General features: G+C 44.2%; 1 protein-coding gene across 1 annotated transcript in view; it reads right to left on the reverse strand.

Moving 5' to 3' along the window:
* LOC137417974 (uncharacterized) overlaps positions 1 to 24,062 on the reverse strand; it is a 213,745-nt gene that overhangs the window by 9,372 nt on the left and 180,311 nt on the right. Inside the window, exons 3-4 of the mRNA XM_078773590.1 lie at positions 22,983 to 23,134; positions 17,157 to 17,388 (exon numbers count right to left, since the gene is read on the reverse strand). Of these exons, the coding sequence (XP_078629716.1) occupies positions 17,157 to 17,388; positions 22,983 to 23,134 (384 nt within the window). The remainder of the gene's footprint in view (positions 1 to 17,156; positions 17,389 to 22,982; positions 23,135 to 24,062) is intronic.

A 24,062-nucleotide genomic window follows, 5' to 3' on the forward strand; every position in this document is an offset into this window, starting at 1 on the left:
GGCTGGAGTTCCCCAAGGCAGTGTTCTGGGCCATGTGCTTTTTCTGATCTTCATCAATGATCTCTCTGGCTCTCTTGAAAATCCTCTCTATCTCTTTGCTGATGACTCCACTCTCTGCCGCTCCATTCCTCGTCCCTCAGATCGGCAGTCTGCAGCCTCCTCACTCTCTGCAGACCTGGACAAAATCACATACTGGTCAAACAAGTGGAACATGTCTTTCAATCCTGACAAATATCACACTCTTACGATGTTTCTCCGAAAAGACCGACTGGACAACCCTCCCATCCACTTTCTGAACAATCCTCTCCAAGAAGTTCTGTCACTCAAACTTTTGGGTCTCACTATCTGCCATGATCTTTCCTGGGAAAACCACATTTTAAATCTGGCCTCCAAAGCCAGTCGCCGACTGGGCATCCTCCGTCATGCGAAGTCCTTCCTTGGCACACCTGAGCTCCTCACCACATACAAGGCTTTCATCCGCAGCTCAATGGAATACTGCTCTCCCCTCTGGTCTGGTGCTCCTGCCTCACACCTAGCTCAGCTTCACGCTGTTGAAACCAAAACTTTCAGAATCATCGGAATCTCCCGCGATGAAGCTAACTCCGAGGGCATCTCACTTACTTACCGCTGGCAGGTTGGTGGTCTCTGTCTTCCACCGACTCCTCTCCGGCCTTGCGCCCCCAGCTCTCTCTGTGCTCTGTCCCCCCAATATTCCTTTAGGTCGCACAAGATCCGCCTGCAAACCTCTTCTGGTTAAACTGCCAAAATCTAGGCTCTCTGCTCACCTTCACTCCTTCATTCCTCTTTTCTCCCGCCTTTGAAACAAACTCCCTCACTCTATTCAATCCCACTCCTCCCTCCAGGTCTTTAAAACAGCTGTTCACCACCATCTCTTATCTTCCCCTATCCAAAACCTTGATCTTTTCTACCCCCGCTAATTTCACCCCAAATCCACTTTTTTGAAATTCAACTCGTTTCCTGGAAGTCCTTGTTGTCCTTGTTTTATACTTCACACCCCCACCCCCTTACCACGCCTCCTCCTCCCACACATCTCCCGATGCCCCTGCTCTCAAATGTTGTTTGTATACTTCCCCTTCTCTCCCCATCTTGTCTACCTCCACTCTTATTATATGTTTTGTGTGTCTGTTTGATTTTTTTTTTTTGTGTGATAAATGTTAGCTCTTTCATGAGCCTCGATCCTGTATACAAAAAAAAACAAAGCAAACAAAAAAAAATGTGTGTACTATGTACATGATTTATAATTACTGTGTTTACTCTGTAGATGATTTATAATTACTGTGTGTACTTCGCCCGTGATTTATAATTGCTGCGTGTTTTATGTGCATGGTTTATAATTACTGTGTGTACTGTGCACGATTTATAATTACTGTGTGTACTTTGTATATTGTGCTGTCAGCCCGAACAGTTAACATCGCAGGGTGATGAATGGCCGTAACGGTTTTAAATTTCAAGGCGCGCAGCCGAAAATGGCGGGCGATCCGTCGCACGCGAGTGAGGGGATCAAAGCTCTTACTTGCACGGACGAAAGCCACACGGGTTTATTCCTCGAACCCACAGAAACGAGACAAGGAAAATCGACAACACAACAAATGAAAATGAAGGCAACACGATAAAAATAATGTCGAGCTAAAACTATAATTTTAATCGGGGTACCTCCACACACAGACTCAAAAACAGATGAGGGGAAAAATAAAAGAAAACAAAAGAAAATCCCCCCTTTTTATTTGCCGGCACTCAGCTATGGTCTCGATGAGCACTTTGGTGGTGTCGGTGGACGAGAGAACCGTGCGTCAAAGTGCCCGAACAATGGCGCCGATCAATCACCCAGCACACCGAGCCATGCAGCATGCAGCCAAACATCTCCCGCTCTATCCCAGGCCAGCCAGCACACACGGTACTTGGTTCCCTCAAAGAGCACCAAGTAAAGCAACACCCCTGGCTCCAACGCTGCAAGGTTCTCTGGGCTCCGAACAGTTCTCCCCAAGCGCACATGAGAAATGAGAGAGAGAAACGAGAAAGCCAACACCAGAGAGAGAGAGAGAGAGAGAGAGAGACCGATTCTTCTTCCTCCGCTCTCAAAGTCTCTCGATGACGTCACCCTGACCAATCATGCACTTCGGGGGTGGGGCCCGACGGCCTTCTTCACCGCCCAACAATTCTCCGCCTTTACTTTGCTGCGCCTTTTTCCTTAGCCGGTTGGTGGGACGGGCTTACTTGTCGATCGCTCTGCTCGGGTACTGTCGGAGATTATGCCAGTTGTTGTGGTTTAATGGAGCGTTCATTGTTATTGTTGGTTTTTGCATGGCCGGCTGGTTAGAATTGTAAGAACATGGGGAAACTCACAGGGGACAATCACATACTAGGGAGATTAATCTTAACCCTACCCAGTTACCACAAGCTCCACCCCCTGTGTAAAGACACAGAAACAATCTTAAGCTTAACAGTTTCCCTGCTTACTGTTACGGGGTCCCCCCCCGCCTTACCCCTGGTCTCGGTGGACCTCCGGACCCCGAGAGGGTCCCCGGCAGAAAGATGTTTTTATCCCTCACTGGAACCAGCAAATGAAACAGTCGAGTCAAATGATGCAACCCCACCCGGTTGTAAGCAAACCATAATATATTATAAATAATATCTATCTATAATTCCAGTAATCTCTGTCTGTCTGTCTGTACGTTTGTTTGTTTGTCTGTGACCGCTGTTTCTCGACAACTACCGGTCCGATATACTTGAAACTTGCCAGGTATATTGCTGGGGACCCGAGGATGTGCCTTTTCAAGGTTTCATATTAATCGGACAATTACTTACCGAGCTATGTCCAAAAAACGATTCAACCAATCAGAGAGCAGCGAACGATCGCGTGTGCCGAACGTGGCGGGCACACTCTGCCTCGGATGGCACATTTGACAGCGTATTCATTTATTTCACGTTTGCAAACTATGTTGGCGCTATGTTGGCGTTAAACGATGTTTTAAAACTAATAAAAACGAATTTGCGATTCATTCGCTTTCCTGCGCGTTTGTGTACGCGATGGCGATTTCTTTACCAAACTCCGGAAGCCGTTCGCTTTGGACCGAACCATTTCATGTAAATAGAGGGGGGGGATTGTCACCACTCGCAAGCCGTTCGCTTTGGACCAAACCATTTCATGTAAATAGAGGGGGGGGATATAATTTTAGATATAGATATAGTACGGGCATGCCCTAGTATTATAAATCCCACACAAAGAGCCATACCGCAATGGGGCAAGCCATACAGCAATGGGGCAATCACACACTTTCAAATCCTATGATAATATCCTTATCAAGCCCCTCAACCCCACACTCACGGCACCTCCCCCAATGTCTCTGCTCCACTCCAAGGCGAAGTCCCAATGTCTCTGTGCGCTCCCGTGATCGGGGAGTCGAGGCCCGATGGTCAACTGAGGCGTCGACGAGCGAGATGACCCCAAGGTCGCGTGCTCAGCCCCCAGCAGTACAGCGGTGGAGAGGAACCTCACAAAGATTCGAATTGAGGCGTCGACGAGCGAGACGCCCCCGAGGTCACGTGCTCAGCAACACAGCGGTGGAGAGGAACCTCACAAAGATTCGCTTGATGTACACGTTGCGGTTCAACCCGCGAGCCTCCGTAGAATTCGCACGTGCCCCTCTCTGGCACGGCCGTTCCCGGCAATCCACCAGGGAATAATGCCCAGCCGACACGACGAAAGCCTGTTCCCTGCAGGGTGCTCGCGTGGCCAGAATGGCGGGCGGCTTTCGCTCCAACCCGGGCTCTCAAGGTCTGGATCCTCCGAAACCTTGCTGAGAATACCCGGCGACACCGGCTCCCCGCACTCCGCCGATATTTCTTATCGACCGAACTCCCTTTTCAGGACGCAAGGTTCCCTCGCATTGTACGTTGAGCGCTCGGCCCGGAGCCTCCACCACCACGTCTCTTTTCGATCTCCTCCCACCTCCCTTTTCTTCGCTCCACCTCTTCCGGTCTCGATCCGGATTTTTTTTTCACATTGCACCAGGAGCGCTTTTAAATCTTTTACTCACAACAACCCGTTCCCTTAAGTCACGAAGCATAATATCTAGAATACTTCGAACCAACAGCAATACTCATAACCACAATCATTAGTCCGTAACACTTACGTACATCAAAATGTCTCCTATGCATCCACGGTCCATGCCAATAACTACACAAACCTATCCACGATGGCATTTCATCCCCTACCCCACAAACGCAACAATATTTTTGCGGTTCTGTGAAACAACCCCAAAGGTAATTCCACTCAACATACATGTCTCGTAGCCCAGTTATTTCCATAATACAAGAACAGAATTGTCTCTTTTCCTTGTCGAGTGGGTTAGAATGTGATACGTGATGAAGAGGTTTCCCCCCTTTTCTCTCCATTTCCTATGGGGTAATTGTTATGTATGCACATCATGTTTTACTTTAATAACTCTGTGGTGGTGTGCGAATTAGTCGCCGTAGTTAGCCAAAAGGCGTATGAATCGCGCACCAAATCCCAACTGCCACTCGTCCTCCCCGTCTCTAAATCTTCCCTTTAGATACATGAAAAGGACAACATATTTTTTAACATATACTCAAAGGCAAAAGTTATTGTGACACACAAACAACAAACAGAATCGGTGTTAAACTTTTACTGCCGTGAATGAAATGTTATTACATGGAAAGACAAATGTTTCAAGGTGTGGTAACGATCAACAGTCCATAAGAACAGCGCACCTTGCATATGCAAATGAGCCACAACACAAGAGGGGGTTCACAAGCAAGTTCACACGGTCAGTAGCGAGTGTGTCCACCTTGTGCATTGATGCAGGCCTGGCACCTTCGCCACATTGAGGCCACCACACGTCGATGAAAGTCCTGGGGAAGATCATTCCATATCCGAGGAAGGATTTGGCGGAGCTCCTGCAGCGTTGTTGGAGGATTCGGATGACGTCGTAAACGTCACTCCATTTCATCCCAGACGTGTTCAATGGGTGACAAATCAGGGGAACTTGCAGGGTAACATCCAGGATCCAGGGTAACACATTAACATTGTTCTGATTAAGAACCATTTCCCCGAGGCGTGGCATGTCGAACTTGTTCCAGAACGATGAATAGAGGTGTTTTTCTGACTTCTGCACTTCTTAAGACTGCATTGAGTGGAAATGATTAGCGTCTGGTTGTCTGGCCTTTTAAAGTGAACATTGCTGGCCATTTTTCTCGAATATGTCATGCTTCTTGCAAACTTGTCTATCTTTCGGTGTATGTACCTATAGCGTATCTTTTGGAAAATTTTCGGTGCTAATTTTTCGTACATGTATACACAATCGTCGGTGAATGCGTATCGAGTATTCTGAGGCCTAGTACTCGTAGGCTTAGGCTACCGTACCGTCTCCGACCTTGTGGTTTTGTTTTTCTCTCAGCGATTCGTCGAATGCGCTGCAATTATTTTCGTTCTCTGTTTCGTCCCAGTCGTTCACCCCATACCTCCTTGTTTAATATCTCTCAAAAAAAAAAAAACCCAAAAAATATTTCCTTCTCAGGGCTTATTCATTTATTTGTTGTTCTTATTTGTTCCTTCGTTCTTCATTCACGTTGTTCGCGATCACGCGGTTAGAAATGTATAATCTCTCCCCTGAACAAATATTTTCTCTCATATATTATAACACCTTTTTCTTCTTCTCCTACAAAAGGATGCTTTCGTCTTGCTCACCAAATCTATTCATTCCAAAAAATATATATAATACCATCTCTTACAGTTCCTCCTTTCTACATTCCCTAAACTATCCAGAACTCCACCCCTCCTTCAGCATCCTCAAACGTATTTTTGACTCGAAGGTCTCAAACTCATTTTGCAAAAAATGTTCGTTTCCCATGAATCGCACACTTTTCAAAATCCAATCTCACCCCTCCCCTCCAAATCTTCCCCATCCCCCCTTCCCTCCTAAACTCCCCCCACACCCCTCCCCTCCGAGACTCCCCTCTCACCCCTCCTCCTCAAAGCATCCTCCCTGCTTCTTCCCCCTTCCAACTTTCACCTTCATCTCCCCCAACCTTCTGCCTCGCTCTTCCCCCTCCTCAAATATCACCTCACTGTGCCTCACCCAATCTCCATCAAACCTTTTGTCCGCCCCATTCTTCCCTTTCTCCAAGCTATTCTGAAATCTCTGAAATCTGACACACCTTCAACAGCTCTCCCTACCTCTTCCACATCTTACCCTACCCCCCCCCCCCCCCTGTTCTGTACCCGATGCTCCCCCTTCCTCTTCATTAACGGTATGGACCTCAAACATCCGGGGCCTTCGCTCAAACTTGACTGATCTCTCCATACAGGTTGCTTCTGACAAACCAGATGTGATCTGCTTAACAGAAACTTTCCTCCTTCATGATGTCTCTGATGCCTTGGTATCTCTCCCAGGTTACTCCCTCCTCCGGTATGATAGACCTGAGCCTCGTCCTGGAGGTGGGGTTGCTATCTTTATAAAAAAACTCTCTTCCTCACTCGCCCTCCACTGCCCTCTCTCCACCTCACCCCCAGGAATACCTTTGACTATGGCTTCCCCTTCGCTCCCACCTTTTGTTCATATGTGTGTTGTACCGTCCACCAAACAGTGATGACTCCATCTACATCTCGCTGTCTGATAATATGGACCAACTTCTATCTACCCATCCCAACTCTCTCTTCCTCATATGTGGTGATTTCAATTGTCACAATGCCAGTTGGCTGGGTGTGGGTACCTCTCTCACCAGCCATGGCTCTTCAGCAAAGGACTTCTGCGACTCAATGGGACTGACACAATCTGTCAATTTCCCGACCCGGATCTCAGTCAACGGAGCATCTTCTCTTCTGGATTTGGTTATGACTAACTTCCCTGAAAATGTATGCTGCTCTTCTTCTGCTACAATCGGCTCATCTGATCATGTGCTTGTCAAAGTGGACATCTCTCTGACCATTCTCAGAGAGCCTCCTCAGCGTCGACGAGTCTGGCATTTCACTCAGGCCAACTGGCACGGTCTTCAAGCAGCCATCAATCATCTGGACTGGTCTCCCATCTCCACCGCCTCTGACATCAACTCATCCAGGGAATTCTTTCAAAGTAAATTGCTCTCTCTCATGCACAGATTTATCCCATCTCGTCTTCAGTTGTCATACCCTTCCTCCCGTCCATGGTACACAGAATCTTGTGGTGAGGCTGTTGCCCTGAAACAACTTGCTTTCGTCTCCTGGAAAGCAAATCCAACGGAAGGAAATCTCATTTCCTTTCACAAAGCCCGAAACAAGTGTGTGTCCACCCTCAGGAGAGCCAGGAAACAATATCTCACCGTTCTCAAGACCGAACTCTCTTATCTGTCTCCCTCTTCCAAATCCTGGTGGCGTCTGGTCAAATCTGTTTCTGGTGTTTGTTCCCCCTCCATCCCCTCCCTCCCCTCCCTCACCTCAAACGGCTTAACGGCTGACTCCGCACGTGAAAAAGCTGAATGCCTCAACTCTGTGTTTGCCTCTAAATCTTGTGTCCCAAACCCATCCCTCTCTGTACCCACCATACCCAGTCGTACCCAGCTGCTCCTGGACTCTGTGTCCTTTCCTCCTGACAAGGTGGAAAAGTTTCTGTCAACCCTCAACTCTGATTCTGCAACTGGTCCTGACGGCATCAGCCCACGGGTCCTAAAATCATGTTCTTCCGCTCTTTCACTCCCTCTTTCTGTTCTCTTCACCCTCTCTTTTGCTCAAGGTCATCTGCCATCTGCTTGGAAATCAGCCAACATCACCGCTTTGCACAAAAAAGGTGCAAAAACAGATCCTAGCAACTACAGACCAATCAGCCTTCTCCCAATTATCAGCAAAGTCATGGAATCCATCATTGCTTCAGATATGAAATCTTTCCTCTTCTCCAATGGCTTGATCTCTGATCATCAATTTGGTTTCAGACCTGGTCACTCTACTCTGGACATGCTGCTTCTGCTTTCTCAACAATGGATGGAGGTCCTCAACGCCAAACAGGAAATTAGAGCTGTCTCCCTTGACATTTCACGTGCCTTCGATACGGTCTGGCACCCCGCTCTGCTCACCAAACTCTCCTCCTTTGGTATCCATGGAAATCTCCACGCATGGCTGGCGGACTTCCTCTCTGGTCATAGTCAACGTGTGGCCCTGAATGGGTTTCTCTCATCTCCTCTTCCTGTTCAGGCTGGAGTTCCCCAAGGTAGTGTTCTGGGCCCTGTGCTTTTTCTGGTCTTCATCAATGATCTCTCTGACTCTCTTGAAAATCCTCTCTATCTCTTTGCTGACGACTCTACTCTCTGTCGCTCCATTCCTCATCCCTCAGATTGGCAGTCTGCAGCCTCCTCACTCTCTGCAGACCTGGACAAAATCAGACTGGGCAAACAAATGGAACATGTCTTTCAATCCTGATAAATCTCACACTCTTACGATGTCTCTCCGAAAAGACCGACTGGAAAACCCTCCCATCCACTTTCTGAATAATCCTCTCCAAGAAGTTCTGTCACTCAAGCTTTTGGGTCTCACTATTTGCCATGATCTTTCCTGGGAAAACCACATTTCCAAGCTGGCCTCCAAAGCCAGTCGCCGACTGGGCATCCTCCGTCGTGCGAAGTCCTTCCTTGGCACACCTGAGCTCCTCACCACATACAAGGCTTTCATCCGCAGCTCTATGGAATACTGCTCTCCCCTCTGGTCTGGTGCTCCTGCCTCACACCTAGCTCGTCTTCACGCTGTTGAAACCAAAGCGTTCAGAATCATTGGAATCTCCCGCGATGAAGCTAACTCCAAGGGCCTTTCACTCACTCACCGCAGGCAGGTTGGTGGTCTTTCCGTCTTCTACCGACTCCTCTCTGGCCCTGCCCCCCCAGCTCTCTCTGGGCTCTGTCCCCCAAATATTCCTACAGGTCGCACAAGATCTGCCTGCAACCCTCTTATGGTTAAACTGCCAAAATCAAGACTTTCTGCTCACCTTCACTCCTTCATTCCTCTTTTCTCCCGCCTCTGGAACAAACTCCCTCACTCTCTTCAATCCCACTCCACCCTCCAGGTCTTCAAAACAGCTGTTCACCACCATCTCTTATCCTCCCCCATCCAAAACCTTGATCTTTTCTACCCCCGCTAATTTCGGTCCCCTTGTGTTTTATACCTCTCCCACCCCCCCCCCCCCCCTTCCCATGCCTCCTGCCCCCAAGCCCTCTCCCTCCCACACTTCTCCCTGCTCTCAAATGTTGTGGTTGTGTGCTTCCCCTTCTCTCCCCATCTTGTCTTCCGCTCCCTCGTTTTGTATATTTTGTTTGTCTGGTTGATTTGTTTGTGAAATAAATGTTAGCTCTTTCACGAGCCTCGATTCAGTATACAAAAAAAAAAAAAAAAAAAAAAAAAAAAAAAAACCATGCAATTCGAACAACTGCTTGGTTGCGTTTCTTCGACCATTTTAACACTCTTTCTCTGGTTCAAATCCAAAAACTCATTCACAAGATTACCAATGACAAAATTCCATGTCACAATAACTTTTGCCTCTGAGTATATTTTTCATTACACTTTATTTTGCTTTCATTATAATTTTCCCTTTAAGTTTACATGACATAAAGACACGATACATGCCGTTCATTGCTCCACGACCCAAAAACACCACAACCAGCTAACCATAACGTCGCTTCAACCACACATGAACTGTCCACCTTGCTCCTATCTCATCTACGCACCCCACAGCTTGGAAACGTGAGGAAGGTTGCGCTAAGAGCAGCCACAACCATCTCCATTCTCCGTGCACCATGTACCTCTGAAGAAGCAAGCACCATTTGGCCATTAGCATCCTGTGGATATATAATCACTCCGTTCGCCCCCCACAAATAATTAAGCGGTCCCCAAATTCCCCCCTTCGCCTGTGAGCGGCGTGAGACTCTGGTCCATGTTAATCACGGAGCTCTGCCACGTGTCGCAGTTTGAAGACAGACTGGACAAACTTTGATGCAGAGGTCTGGTGATGTCGGAGCTAAGCTCGGATGTGCCAATCAACTGTTTGGAATGTATCCCAACTGGAATGTACGCCATGAACAGTATGGTGATGTCACTCACCAGGAAATGGTAGTATGTTTTTTTTCAATTTAAATCATGTTTTTTAAAAGTAGCATTAAATATTAAACATATTCTTTATTTAAACGTATCGCAATGTATACACTCAAAAAAAGTATCTGTCATTATGGGCCCCTTCTGATTGTGGGCTTGGCGCCGAGGTGCCATTGGAGCCATTGTAAAACCAGCCCTGGGGACCAGGTGGGTATTCCCGTCAATTTCTCCCGCCTCTGGAACGAACTCTCTCACTCTCTTCAATCCCACTCATCCCTCCAGGTCTTTAAAACAGCTGTTCACCACCATCTGTTATCTTCCCCCATCCAAAACCTTGATATTTTCTACCCCTGTTAATTCACCCCACATGGAGATTTGTGCACAGACTTTGGGAGTGTTACATTACACTCACGTTTGGCGTATCGTGAGTTTATTGCTTTGAGAGCATTGGGGAGTGATGGTACCATCATATGTATTGTTCATTTGATGCAAGTGATATTTTCATTGTACTTTCTTTAAGAGTGTTATTATTGTGTATGTAAGAGTTCGTAATACAATTACTTGTTTTGTTCTCCAATTGCATTTTTTGTGGTTTTACCATGGTTTTGTTGGAACACTCAAAATAACAAATCTTTCTGCCATGTTTCCTCTCGAGACTCTGAGGGGCACCGTAACCAGAGTTTGGTGAGGTAACACGTAAAATAAATTTTGGGCTTGTCCGGGATTGAATTCCCTAACATTCTCGTCCGGGATTGAATTCCCTAACATCCCCATATTTGACATTCCCTAACATTCCCAAATTTGACATTCCCTCACATTCCCAAATTTGACAATTTTTGTGTGCAGGTTAACAGGTTTGCTAACTAATAGTCACAATAGTGTTTGACGTGGAAAATTTTGTGACGTCCCCTAATGAGGCACATTAAAAAGATCGGAACTTAGGACATTGGCCAAATACTGTCACTTGGAGGTCCGAGTTAATATGAAGAAGGCAGAGATTCAGACGTTGGAGATAGAATATTTAGTGCGAGAGAGAAAATGGGAAGAGGTAGCATTAGATTGTTTGCCAGAGGAAAAAGGAAATATTAGGGTTAGGGTTAGGGTTAGGGTTCTGGAAAAGGAAATATGGAACTCTGGAAAAGGGAGATGTAACTGCAGAGCCAGGAAAGATTAAAAGAGTTGGAATTGAAAGCAGAAAAGGAATGAGAGGAAAGGAAAGCAGGAAAGGAACCCGAGGAGAAAAGAGCAGAGGAAAGAGCAGAAGAAAGGAAAGCTGAAAGGGCCTTAAAGGAATGGGACATGGAGTATCAGAAGGAAATTAAACTCAAGGAGCTTGTCTTTGCAAGAGTTTAACTTGGAAATTCGGCATGTAAAGGGCAGAGACAATGTAGTCGCCGATGCTTTATCCAGAGTGAATTAACCTTTAGGATTCCTGTGCGTTGTTTGGAATTTTTGTTGCTTAAGGGATTTGATCAGCCATAGTTTTGATTTGTAGTTTTATAGGTGTGAGCATTACTTTTGGTTGTTGAAGATACTTTTGTATGGAAAGAAAGTTTTCACCAGGTTCAAACTTTCTTCCTTGAAGGTGGGGAGTGTTACGGATTCGTCACTTCCGCCCTTGTTGTTATTATATACCGTTAGGATTTTCAGTTTCAGGTAATATTGTTAAGATTTTTGTGTGAAATGGAGATGACTTTTGTAAAAGGTAAAAATAAATGTTTGTGAAGGAAAAAGGAAAACGCAGCAAATAAACCGGAAGAGGAGAGAGGAGGAGATAGGCAGGGAGGAGACGGCCATGAGAGAGATACAGGCCTGAGTCGCATCGAGACTGCGAGCGGACTTTTTTGATATTGGTCGTGAATGAGTTGAGGCTTCCCGTGAAAGGGATTGCCTGCGACATCATCCTATATTGCAATTGCAATTAAACCCGCCTCTTAGGTTTTATTACCAAGCATGAGCTAGTGTTGGCGGGGAAGCAAGAGCCTCCATTACAAGCTGATCCGCTATTTCCCCTCGAGGAAGCCGTCTGTCTGGTGCATCGTGTTTTGTCTTTGGGGATTCCCATATCGACATCATCGTGTGGAGGGCCGTTGGTTTCAATATCATCTCAATTCCCATATCGACCTCTCACCTCGTAACTACTCGTCCGCCGCCGTACCGATACCTGCCTGTTCTTGTCGTTCTGCACGACTTCAACCTTCACCCCACATGGGGATTTGTGCACGGACTTTGGGAGTGTTACATGACACTCATGTTTGGCGTATCATGAGTTTATTGCTTTGAGAGCATTGGGGCATGATGGTACCATCAAAGGTATTGTTAATTTGATGCAAGTGATATTTTCATGGTACTTTCTTTGAGTGTTATTATTGTGTATGTGAGAGTTCTTCATACACTTACTTGTTTTGTTCTCCGCAATTGCATTTGTGTGGTTTTACCATGGTTTATTAGAACACTCAAAATAACAAATCTTTCTGCCGTATTCCCTCTCGAGACTCTGAGGGGCACCGTAACTGGAGTTTCGGGAGTGAACACGTAAAACCAATGAACAAATCGAAGCCACGAACCAACAAGCACGACCAGTATTCCAATACAGCTGCGGAATTATGAATTGGCCACAAGCGGAAAACAAGAAACTATGTATCAAAACAAACAAAGTTGATATCAACAGACTCACTTTCCACAATGTTCTAAAAAAAATCTATGCATCCTGAAAATGTGCCTGCCGAGATGGAGATATTCCTGATGGAATTCAACCAAGTGCACAGAATGACAACAACTGGGAGAATGATAATAGCAGGAGGATATAAAAAACAAGACCAAAAGTCTAACAGCGGTGTAGCCGGGCTTGTAAAATATTATAAACCACAAACACACATGATTAGCTTTTTAAACAGTCACTAATGCTGTTTATAACATTAAACAAAGAAATTTGGAGGAATCCAGACATCCGTGAGGTAGGTTTTATTTCCAGAACTGAGTGAAGATCTACTGTAATCTATATACCCCACAAGGGTTGGAGGTGTGCTCATTTACCAAGCTGCTAGCTAGCGCTTGCCAAGCCAGCCATTCCTTAAGGGTTTTGTATGGAGTGCTTGCTCGAATGCTTTAACCACTTGGCGATCTCTTCACAAGAAACTTGGCAAATGAACACACACCCAATGTTCTTGAGACCCGACCATAGATCGACTGTAATCTATATACCCCAAAGAGGAATTACCTTTCCCTGCCAAACTCGAACTGAGCGGGTGTTTACGCCACAATGACATCATATACAAAATGACGTGGCATGACGGTCGGACACAAAACTTCCGCTACTTTTATGTATATGAGATATATATTTAACCTCCAGTAACGTTGGTCACTACAAAGGGATTACTGTTATGATTAGATTTACTATCATAATAAAGTTACGTTATTATTACGAAAATTATATTATTAAAAAAAAAAAAATCAAGGTAATTCCTTACTTCCACTTTTACACCGCTTCAATTAAATCAACTTTCCATTCACGACATTGGGATTAAAGTGTTGTGGTTATATTTACCATAATAATATTATTACTACAAAAACGATACTACTGAAACTATACCACTGTATTAAGAAACCTGGGTTTAATTTGTCCAAAGCGGACAGTGAGTCATAACGCCTAAGGCCTATATGTACCGTATTGTTGGAAGAGCCGTAATACCGATGCTTTCGATACTTGATGATCATTTTAACAATCGGTTTGTTTGTGTTTCACACTGAATGAAAAACGTAAAGGCAGAGCATGGCGATTGTGATATATGACAGGTTCGACGATATGTTCGGCCTGAATGGCATATAAATCAAAATGGCGGTGTGCGGAGTCAGCCGCCGTACCGCCGTAATGACATCAGACGTAATCACATCACCATGTCATGTGACCAGATTTTCAGCTCTGATTGGTATACGTTTGAGGGGACGTACATCCATACATACATACATACATACATGCAGACGGACGGATGGACAAACACTGTTCGAGATGACTCTGCCCGATGGGCTACGCAGTAAGAAGAGTTGGATAGACTGGGCAAAGACATAGAAGGATCATTGGAATGGCAAAGAAGAGGTCAGCTCAACTGTGATGGAGAATCAAATAATTGTAAATGTCCAAGACCAAGGATACTACACCAATGGCTTTAAGAAAATAGTGGGACTGAATCAATCGGATAGTGCAGATTCTGCAAGGTAGAAACAGAAAGTGCGAGCCACCTCCTATTGGGATGTAAAAAACTCATGTCAGAACAGCTGTACACATAAAGGCACAAAGTGTGTTGAGTAATCCACCGGCACATCTGCAAAAGTCTCAATATCCCAGTTCCACAAAACTCAGAAGCATGAACCAAAAGCGTTCATCAAGAATAATGAAGTAAGAACCTAATGATCCCATCGAGCATGAAGCTTAACAAATCGGGGCAATACCCCTGGTGCTCACCTTGTGAAATAAAGTGTACTACAAAGACAAGGTATTTTAAACAAATTTCAATGGTTGCAAGAAGACAGAGCAGCATGTAGAATCATACTGACATAATCATAAGACTTTAAACAGAACAAACAAAAAAAACTTTTCGGGGGTAAGACCCCTGCCCCCACCCCGTACCTCCTCAGGCCCCAATTTTTGTTACACCTTGAGCAAACACTGGTACATCATGGGTGATTAAGATTGTGGTGAGGTTTCATTGAAATTGTGGATGTAATTTCATAGAAAAGAGCAAATACCTACTTGGGGGGGGGGGGGGGGGGGGGAAACATGCCCTCCCCTCCACCATAGACCGCCTTAGACCCCGATTTTTTAAATGCCGGCAACCAACGTTGGTACATCATGGGTGATGATCGGAACGTTGTAGTCAAGTTTCATCGGAATTGTATGTGCGGTTTCTCAGAAGAAAGCAAATACCTATTCTTGGGGGCAACACCCCTGAAGACCACCTCAGGCCCCATTTTTGTTAATGCCGTAAACTTATTAAACAGATAATCTTTAGGGACCTAAAAAAACAAGTGCAGCAATGTGAACCCTGAAAATCTCTCCATTTACTGGGTTTAAACGAACAGCTTTCCCATCTGCATAACACGGAAGTTCCAGCTTGCTGTTGCTTCCTCCCGGGTTCAACAGCTCTTTGAAAAATCCTTCTAATGTCCTCAACACTGCACCCCTCTCTGTCACTGGCCTCCCACCCCCATCCTCATACATCCCTTCACAAGAAATTTCGAGATAATCTTCTTACAAGTTGTTGAAACCTTCTCTTCCATATTAATAACCAGAATGTCCCAAACAAATGAAGATGAAGCGATTAAGCTAACTCCTGCAATGAAACTAACTTTGAGGGCCTTTCACTCACTCACCGCAGGCATGTTGGACTGTTGGTGGTCCTTGTCTTCTAGCGACTCCTTTCCGGCCTTGCTCCCCCAGCTCTCACTGTGCTCTGTCCCCCAAATATTCCTACAGGTCGCACAAGATCTGCCTGCAACCCTCTTATGGTTAAACTGCCAAAATCTAGGCTCTCTACTCACCTTCACTCCTTCATTCCTCTTTTCTCCTGCCTCTGGAACAAACTCCCTCACTCTCTTCAATCCCACTCCTCCCTCCAAGTCTTTAAAACAGCTGTTCACCGCCAACTTTTATCTTCCCCCATCCAAAACCTTGATCTTTTCTACCCCCGCTAATTTCACCCAAAATCCTACACTTTTTTTTTTTTGTTGAAATACCAACTTCTGTCCTGGAAGTCCTTGGTGTCCTTGTGTTTTATACCCCTCCCCCCCCCCCCCCCTTACCACACCTCCTCCCCCCAAGCCCTCTCTCTCCCACACTTCTCCCTGCTCTCAAATGTTGTGTTTGTGTGCTTCCCCTTCTCTCCCCATCTTGTCTTTCGCTCCCTCTTTTTATATATTTTGTTTGTCTGGTTGATTTGTTTGTGAAATAAATGTTCGCTCTTTCACGAGCCTCGATTCAGTATACAAAAATTTTTGGTACAACATGGGTGATGTCGGTTGTAGTCAAGTTTCATCTAAATAATGTGTGTAGTTTGGGAGAAGAAAGGAAATTCCTTTTTGGGGGGTGGGGGAGGGGGTGTGGGGAGGGGTCAAACCTGGATCCACTTTGACCCCCGGTAAACCCCCTTAGACCGCGTTTTTTTTCTAATGCCATGAACAACTTTTAGTCACAACGCAACAAGTATAATTTGTGTCAAATTTAGTCATAATCCCATGAGTGGTTTCGGAGATGAAGTTGCAAGTGTTTACGGACGGACGGTCGGACCGACAACGCGCCACAACATAAGCTCCCCTGAACTTCGTTCCAGGTGAGCCAACAAAGCATTGCGACCGCATATGGTACTTCGGTACAAGGAAGGTAAAAACGAGCATTTATTAATTGAGGTTTCAATATCCAGCGATTTCAGCTTAATCAAAACAGAAATCAAACAAATAACCAAATACCAAGACCTCAAAAATGAAGTGAAAAGATCCTGGAATCTGAAGAACACAAAAATTGTACCTGTGATTATTGCAGCAACGGGAATTATGAACAACTTCAGAGATCTCAAAAAGTTTTGTGGTTCAACGATGCTGTCCAGGTCTCACAAGTGTTACTGGATGTGAAATTCTCCACAAACACCTAGGAGGTACTTTATCGTTTCAATTCTGTATTTTGTTAATCTTTTTGAAGATTTGTGTTCTGTTAAACCTGTGGAGTGTCTGTGCCATTCCCTTTGGAGGAATCTACCGACTTCCGGATATTCATATCAAGATACTAAACATGAAATATTCTGAGTGTTTGAGTGAAGAAGAGAGATAACATTGGTGACACATTGTCACATGCTTCAATTAAACATATAACAATAACATTTAATAAAATGTACCATAAACTTTGTGTTGATTTTACAATTGATGTGTTGGATCAACTTAGAAATTTACATTTCATTGATAGAGTGAATTAAATAATCATGAAAATGTATTTTAATAATATCTGTACCTTGTTATAATCGGAAGATTATTCAATGATTAATCATGTGATAGCGGTAATACAATAAAGGTGATTGATTACCTGTGGGACAGATCTTTGTCTCCTGTTCTTCGAGAAGTCGAACACTCAGAATGGTTTGGGAAATGACACGCGCAGTGAGACGATGCTCACAGGTAAAGATCCCAGAGTCCAATGAGGTGACGTTGTTGATGAGTAGAGATGCGACGCCAACATTTATGTTTCCAGTAACAATCAAACGATTGGAGAAACGAGTGTTGGGAATGATGTGGGATTCCCCATAATGTAAAAAAATCTGGAACAAAAACACGAATATTTCAAATGAAATCACCAGGAATTAAGAACTTGTGAACTTGTTAATTTATTTACTAAGTGTAATTTTTTCAGATATGTATTATTTTGGCATCTATATGCGGAAATGTTTATCTGCATCATGCAAAACGATGATGCTAATGGAAGTTACAATGTATAATTGTACAATAAATATAATTACAATGATAACATCGTCGGAACGCATCATTAATACGTCCAAGTCCATGGGAAATTATACCCCACTTAACATTGTGTCCTTCTGGAACGACAACACCAAGTGAAATATTGCTGTATATATTACTGCTGGGCCAATCAGAACATTTTACTGATAACGATTTAATAATAATCATAAATAAGTAAATAATAGATAAATAAAAAACATCGTTTAGGGTGCTGGCTTGGGATCCAACGATCCTCAGTTCGAATCCCGGTCGATCGTGGAATTAACACCGGGAGGGGGGAAGGGGTTCACTCAGCCTGTCATCCTTCCAAGGTCGGCAAATTGAGTACCAGCTCACTGGTAATTGGGGCACTGCATCAGTGGCACAAATGCACTTCCAGAAAAACGATGCAACCAGCAGCCACAGGTTGCATACGAAACAACAACAAAAAGTACAGGGAGCCCCCGAGTTACACAGGGATTCCGATCCGAACAATTGTTCGTACAGCACAAGTAAAGTAAATCGATCATCCAAAGTTTGATCAAGCAGGATATTAATCAGAAAGTAATTCCAAATAATTCTGGACTTTCAACTTTCAATTCAACAAAATGTTCAAGCCAGCGCACCATGAACCAGAAATGCAGCATGCACTCATAACATACGTACAAGTTAACATGTTATATCATGGGGCTGTCAAAGACTACACCTCAAATGTGCCCCTTTTGCTCGAGGCCCAGAATACAGACGAGGCCCAGAATACAGACGAGGCCCAGAATACAGACGAGGCCTAGAATACAGATGGCCGCCTTTGAATGTGAAAAAATTATATAACTAACGCTTCTGATGCACTCGTGTACACATGGAACGTATGATGTCAAGACGTACTTGACAGCAAGAAGGTACAGTCAGTTTTACCTGATAACCTCTGCAGCGTATGAGTGATCGCGCTTTAACTTGTACAAGCAGCTGTTTGTACAATTTAATCAAAATTGATTCATCAATTTGTACATTTCATCATCAAATTCATCAAATTGTACAGAAATTCAATCGATTTGTGCAATCGAAAGCAATAATTGGATAATTTTTATGAACTTGGAGTTTTTGGAAAGGTCACGTTTCTCTGTGACTTTCAAAGCAAAATCAATTTGATAACACCCAATTCCGGAGCCGTTTGCCGTAGTAACACGTTTTCCAAATTACCGAGCTAAATGTTTACTACCAATGTGAGCTGTTTGTAAGGAATGTTTACGCACATCTCATTGAAACGTCTATAATTCAACACTGTTTTTTGTTTATTGAAATTCACCCTAAACAAGGGTGAAACTACTCAACATTTTTGGGTTGTACACAAAATGGTACTCTAATCGGTAAGCGGCTGATGATTATTACCGAAAAGCTGCCAATATCGGCCTGTGTGGATTACCAATTTCAACCCCTCCCACCCCCCACATCTCCGCATGAGGCCTCGGCCACATGATAGCCTATGTTATCCCACAGGCAAAGTTGTATTTGTACCCTGAGTTTGGAGCTTGTAAATTAAAAGATGTGGCCGTACATAGAACATGTACACAAACTAGATGGAATTCATTGAATACAATCGTGTTCCCGGGGGAATTAAGATCCCCCAAGGTGACGGGTGGCGAAACGAGCTTAATCTCTGAGGTGTTCAATCAAACAATGGTGGCTCTTCTTTACACACGCGGGACCGGAGGGTGACGAAGCTGACCTGCACGGTTTCCACTGGAGCATCCTCGAACCACGATAATCAAACAATGCCGACATGAAATTAAAATGCAACAAATAAACAGGCTTAATAAAACATAATGCCAAGTAACAAGAAAATGCACAGTAAAACTAATTCCTAAATTGAGGCGCCCCCCATACGGACTCGTAAAACAGCACAAGGAGATGATAAAATGAAAAATAAATGTGTTTGGTGCATTTGCCTGCACTCTGCGGTCTCTTCAAGCTGTCCTCAACCCCGTCGGCCACCGCGTGGGAAAACAGGCCTTGGTGCGCAGCTGCGTTCACCCCAGCCGTCGACGTGCAGCACTCAGGCCCTCGCTCCTTTCTCGTCCCTCCTTCCACAAAGCACCGCAGTATCTCCGGTCTCACACGGCACGGCACATAGCCATCACAAAGCCACGAACCAAGAGCGCCAAGAGTCCACAAGCAAGAGAGAGAGAATACAAATGTGCCCGCCTGCGATCAAAGCCAGGACCAAGAGTGAGGAAGAGAAAAGGAGCATGAACTGCGACCGCCTTTCATCAGCTCAGGACACAAAAAGAGAGAAAATGGCGATGCTCTGCCTTTTCGTTCCTGGTCCTGGAACCTTCTAACTCATGTCACCCGCGCGCTCCAATCACAGAGTCCATCTCATCGCTCGATTGGCCAGACCAATCACCACCCCTCGGGGCGGGGCCCATGGCCCCTCCCGCTGTCCCCGATGATGACTCGGCTGGCGGCGTCAGCGGCAATTGAATTTCCTGGTTTCGGTGACTTTATTTGGTGTTGTTAATTACGTGCCGATCGCTGGCTGGTAGTGTGTGTAGTGTAGTGGCATAAGGAACAATGGAAAAATCACAGAGGCAATTACATACAGGGGATCAAGTGCCCTTAAACCCTACCTAATTAACATAGCCCCATCCATCGCCATGGGGGACAAATGTACGACCTTACACGACATCCGGTCGAACGGATTCCCAACTTATGTACATGGAGGTTTCTTCACGACAGTCGGAGCACACTACCTATGCAACCCTACCTGGCCTTAAGGTATTCCATTGCCTACCCCCAAAAAATGGAACAATACTTAACCTGCACAGTCAATTTGATGCAAGCCAAATTCTGTTTTTGAAGGCTTATTTTTTTTTCATTGATCCAATATGGCTGCCAGAACACGTGAGCGATTACATCAAAAATTTATATTCTCTAATATAATTGTTGCATAGATAATGCTCAAGAAATTTCAAAGTGATCAGTCCAAGTGTTGTCCCTGTTGAATTATGACGTCATAATTAAGGCAACAATGACGTCATCGCTAACAACATATTCCCCATGCTGAGTTCTTTACAATGAATCACATTTCAATTTTTTCCATGGAAAGGTTTCGGAGATAGTCGTGGCCAAAAATATTGGCACCCTTTCACTTTTTTCAAATAACTCACAATTTTCTCTCAATATAAGTTGAAATTGACGTATTTGGTCTCCACAATTCTTTATTTCACTGTTAATAGTACAGACCTTTGTTTTTGATTCAGCATTTCATATATCATTTTAAATCAGAAAATAAAAAGAAATGGCATTGACAAAATTATTGAAACCCAAGACTATATATTTGGTAGCACACAAACTAGATGCAAAAATCAATTTGATAATATTTGGTAGCACTTTAATATTTGGTAGCACTTTAATATTTGGTAGCACACAAACTAGATGCAAAATCAATTTGATAATTTGGTAGCACTTTAATATTTGGTAGCACTTTAATATTTGATAGCACAGACTTTGGACAAAATAACTGCAGTCAAGTGCTTCCGATAGCCATGAATGAGCTTCCTACACCTCTCTACTGGCAGTCCGGCCCACTCTTGTGCAAACTGCTCCAGTTCTCCCAGATTTGAAGGGTGCCTTCTCCCACCTGCTGTTTTCAGATCTCCCCGCAGGTGTTCAATGGGATTTAGATCTGGACTCATTGCTGGCCACTTCAGAACCGTCCAGCGTTTTGTTTTGAATCATTCCTGGGTGCTTTTGGAAGTGTGTTTGGGGTCATTGTCCTGCTGCAAGACCCATGACCTTCGACGGAGACCCAGCTTTCTGACACTGGGTTGAACATTGCACTCCAAAATGTCTTGGTAATCTCCTGATTTAATGATGCCATGCACACATTCAAGGCACCCAATGCCAGAGGCAGCACAGCAACCCCAAAACATCACTGGACCTCCTCCATGTTTGACTGTAGGGAAGGTGTTCTTTTCTTTGAAGGCTTCATTTTGTTTTCTGTAAACATAGAGATGATGTGCTTTTAAAAAAAAGCTCTAATGTGGTCTCATCTGTCCACAGGACATTCTCCCAGAAGGATTTTGGCTTGTTCAGGTGTGTTTCGGAAAACTCCAGTTGGGCTTTCTTATGTCTCTGTCTCAGCAGTGGGGTCCTCCTGGGTCTCCTAATGTAGAACCCCCTTTCATCAAGCTGGCGACGGATGGTACGAGTTGAAACTGTCGTACCTTGTGTCTGAAGGTCAGATCAAATCTGTTTGGCAGTTAAGGTGCTTCATCCACCATTCAAACAATCCTTCGTGGCAATCTTTGATCAATTTATTCTTGCGGCCACGTCAAGGGAGGTTGGCTACAGTGCCATGGGCCTTAAACTTCCTGATAACATTGCATACGTTGGACACAGGAACATCAAGGTCTCTGGAGATGGACTTGTAGCCTTGAGGTTGTCCTTGCTTGGCTACAATCTTGTGTCTGACCTCCTCAGACATTTCTCTGGTTTTCTTTCTTTTCTCCATGCTCATTGTGGCACACACAGTGACACAAACCAACAGAATGACTCCTTTTCTCTTTTCAAACTGGTTGAATGAGTGATTTTTATATCACAGGCACCTGCATCTCACCTCACGTGAGTTCAATTCAAAAGTAAAGGAGAATCAGCTGCTTGAAATCCAATTATTTCCAAAAACTTCCAAAAGGTGCCAATAACATTGTCCGAGCCATTTTAGTGTTTCTGTGTGGAATAAGCTCAGATTTAGTAGTTTTTTTTCAGCTTTTTTTGTTTTGTTCCACTGCAAACCAATGAAATATATTTGTGGACACCAAAAGATTTTTAAATTTCAACTATTTTCTGGAACAAATGGTGAATTATTTGAAAAAGGTGCAAGGTGCCAATATTTTTTGCCACGACTCTGCAGAGGTGCGATGTTTTTCGGTTTTTCCAAGATGGCGCCAAAAGCACGTGACCTATGATGTCATAATTAACAATTTTTACAGGAAGAGGCGCTACTATGGTCAAAATTTCGTGTCCATGGGACTAACAGTTGCAAAAAAGCCTGATTTTTTTTTTATCAGACCACCATTTGACCTTGACCTTGACCTTTCGTGCATCATAGTTGTTTGCATCATAAAAATTTTTGGATGACCCGGGACATCAGACAAGTGATTTCATGAGCTTAACTGCAGCTTTAAAATTGTGGTAACAGAAAAAAAACCCACTCTGAAAACAGAAGTACAATCTGAAAACAATACCTCGGGCCTTCAGCTGCAGAGGCAGAGAAATGAAGTATTTTCTGGGCAAAGCAAAACACAACTATGAGGGTCCTGCAGTTGCTCCAGAAAAACTAACACAGGAAACTTTGTGATTCCTGATAAAATGTCTTCCGAGTACAAAGGAGGGAAGAGATAAAAGTGAAACAAACCTCAATTTCAGCAACTTCATCCACTGGTTTCCACTTCCACCAAATGGAGATTAAGCTGCTCTTATCTGGATGAACAGCAAAGGTTGAGTTGATGGTGACATTTTCTCCAGGAGACGCTTTGATGCTGGACATGTCAGCTTGGCTCGTGGGCACTAAGGAGATCAAAATAACACAACGAATAAATTTAGTAAAGTTTTCACTGAGGAATAAACTATGGTTTCACAGTTTAGAGATTTCTTAGTCGTGCCTATAAAAATAGGGTAATACCTCTGGGCGCACACCTGGTAGAATAAAGCAGGACAGTATACCACACCGACTAAAGGTATGTAACACAGTATCACCGAATTTTAAACCAATTTCTATGATTGCTAGGAGACAGGGCATCATGTAGAATCATACTAACATAATCATAAGACTTTAAACAAAAAGGAATACTTATTTTGGAGTGTAGGCCCAAGGAGCAAAGCCGTCTAGAACAGTTTGTCTGTCCATATGTATGTATGTATGTATGTATGTATGTATGTATGTATGTGTGTATGTATGTGTGTATGTATGTGTGTATGTACAGTCACGTGAAAAAGTAAGTACACCCCATGTAAAGTTTTGACTTTTTCAACATATTTCAACATACAGGTATTTGATCTTCATTTCAACAATATTGATAGATAAAGGTGATATAATATAACAAATATCATGAAACATTTACATTTTGTAGTCCATTGTATAATTTAAATAAACATAAATGCAAATTTCGCATGTGGAAAAAGTAAGTACAACCTTGGCCCTAATAGGTGGTATTGCCCCCTTTGGCAGAAACAACCTCAAGTGGGCGTTTCTTATAACTGTCTACCAGTATCCCTGGTGTTGGCTTAGCGGTTAGGGTGCCGGCTTAGGATCCGAGGATCCTGGGTTCGAATCCCAGTCGATCGCTGAATTAAGGCCAGGGGGGTTGACTCAGCCTGTCATCCTTCTGAGGTTGGCAAATTGAGTACCAGCTTGCTGGGATGAATGATCCCAGTGTGTACCCTGGTTTAGTATAGGAACACCGTATCCCTGCGCATCGTAAGAGGTGACCAAGGG

The sequence above is a fragment of the Myxine glutinosa genome, chromosome 1 (genome assembly GCF_964187855.1).
Source record: "Myxine glutinosa chromosome 1, kmMyxGlut1.1, whole genome shotgun sequence".
In the NCBI taxonomy this organism is placed as follows: domain Eukaryota; kingdom Metazoa; phylum Chordata; class Myxini; order Myxiniformes; family Myxinidae; genus Myxine; species Myxine glutinosa.